Source organism: Sinocyclocheilus grahami, unplaced genomic scaffold, assembly GCF_001515645.1.
Source record: "Sinocyclocheilus grahami isolate Dianchi unplaced genomic scaffold, SAMN03320097.WGS_v1.1 scaffold24277.1, whole genome shotgun sequence".
NCBI lineage: Eukaryota > Metazoa > Chordata > Actinopteri > Cypriniformes > Cyprinidae > Sinocyclocheilus > Sinocyclocheilus grahami.
Window position 1 is genome coordinate 263 of NW_015519414.1, and position 971 is coordinate 1,233.

A 971-nucleotide genomic window follows, 5' to 3' on the forward strand; every position below is an offset into this window, starting at 1 on the left:
AATACAATATAATATAAAACATGTTAGCACACTGTATCATCCAAAGAGATATGGTTACATAAGTTGTTAGAGCTTTTTTACAGAATTGCTGTACTTTTCTTTGCTATTACTTTCATTTATCATCTCTGCATATTCTCCAATACTACTCAAATACATTATGTAGATGTGTTTTTAAAATGACAGGCTGGTGGATGGATATTTTTATTAGGCATCATGAGCTCAATTACTGGCTCCATGATGTGCTTAAAACAGTATTCCTACCTGCTTCAACTGGCTTCTTCTCTTAGACAGTAGCATGATGTTTTCATTCAAGGCATCCCAGTCTTTAGCTTCATAGCATAACTGAACTATAGCCACCAAGATCCTGGAAGTGGACAACATGTCTGAAGCCTGGACAGAAGTGACACATGCAAATAATGCAGAGCATTTTAAGAGCTAAGAAATTCAACTTAGCATTAAACAGATGAAATGATCAAAGTGAGACACTTACAGTTCTTGTTTGCTTCTCTAGTGACAGTAGACTCTCGATGGCCTCCTGTAGTCTGCCATCCTTAAAAGCAAAAACAGAATATTATGTTTTTTTCTTTTCTGTCGCATGTTAAAGCTAGAGCCCAAATCGCTGTGCATTTATCTGGAATTGTTTATCAGAGATGAAATATGAATGGTGAAGTACCTATAGCTAGAAAGTCAAATGTCTACGTAGACAGCAGTTTCCTGAGAGGTTTATGTCTGCGTAATACAACTTTTTTTTAAATTAAACGCGTTAGAGAGCTTTATAATAAGTAAATCATTCATATAGTTTAATTCTGGAATTACTTGATTAACGTTAGCTTTAGCACGCAGCATGACTCAGCCGCTCGTTCACACTCACTCTGGCCATTTTCTCACACTCAGGCAGACGCTGATCTACAGTAGCACTGTAGTCAACCTCCATCTTCACTATCCGTCCATCTGATCGTTCAGCTCTGTCC

The 971-nt window shown here is 37.4% G+C and overlaps 1 protein-coding gene across 1 annotated transcript; it reads right to left on the minus strand.

The window, feature by feature from the left end:
* Positions 1-205: 205 nt before the first annotated feature.
* Positions 206-965, minus strand: LOC107580070 (26S proteasome non-ATPase regulatory subunit 12-like). Its single transcript, XM_016265817.1, has 3 exons — positions 872-965; positions 491-550; positions 206-390 (listed from the first exon to the last, which is right to left on the minus strand). Exons 1-3 carry the CDS (start codon positions 932-934, stop codon positions 244-246), a joined length of 270 nt encoding a protein of 89 aa, XP_016121303.1. The 5' UTR covers positions 935-965; the 3' UTR covers positions 206-243.
* Between the last annotated feature and the right edge of the window lie 6 nt (positions 966-971).

What these genes read in the sequence shown, in the direction of transcription:
- LOC107580070 (XM_016265817.1), bottom strand. Translation starts at nt 934, where the DNA reads ATGGAGGTTGACTACAGTGCTACTGTAGATCAGCGTCTGCCTGAGTGT. An exon ending in AGTGTGAGAAAATGGCCAGA is followed by an intron (nt 551 to 871) that starts GTGAGTGTGAAC and finishes TTTGCTTTTAAG; the next exon opens with GATGGCAGACTACAGGAGGC. An exon ending in TAGAGAAGCAAACAAGAACT is followed by an intron (nt 391 to 490) that starts GTAAGTGTCTCA and finishes ACTTCTGTCCAG; the next exon opens with GCTTCAGACATGTTGTCCAC.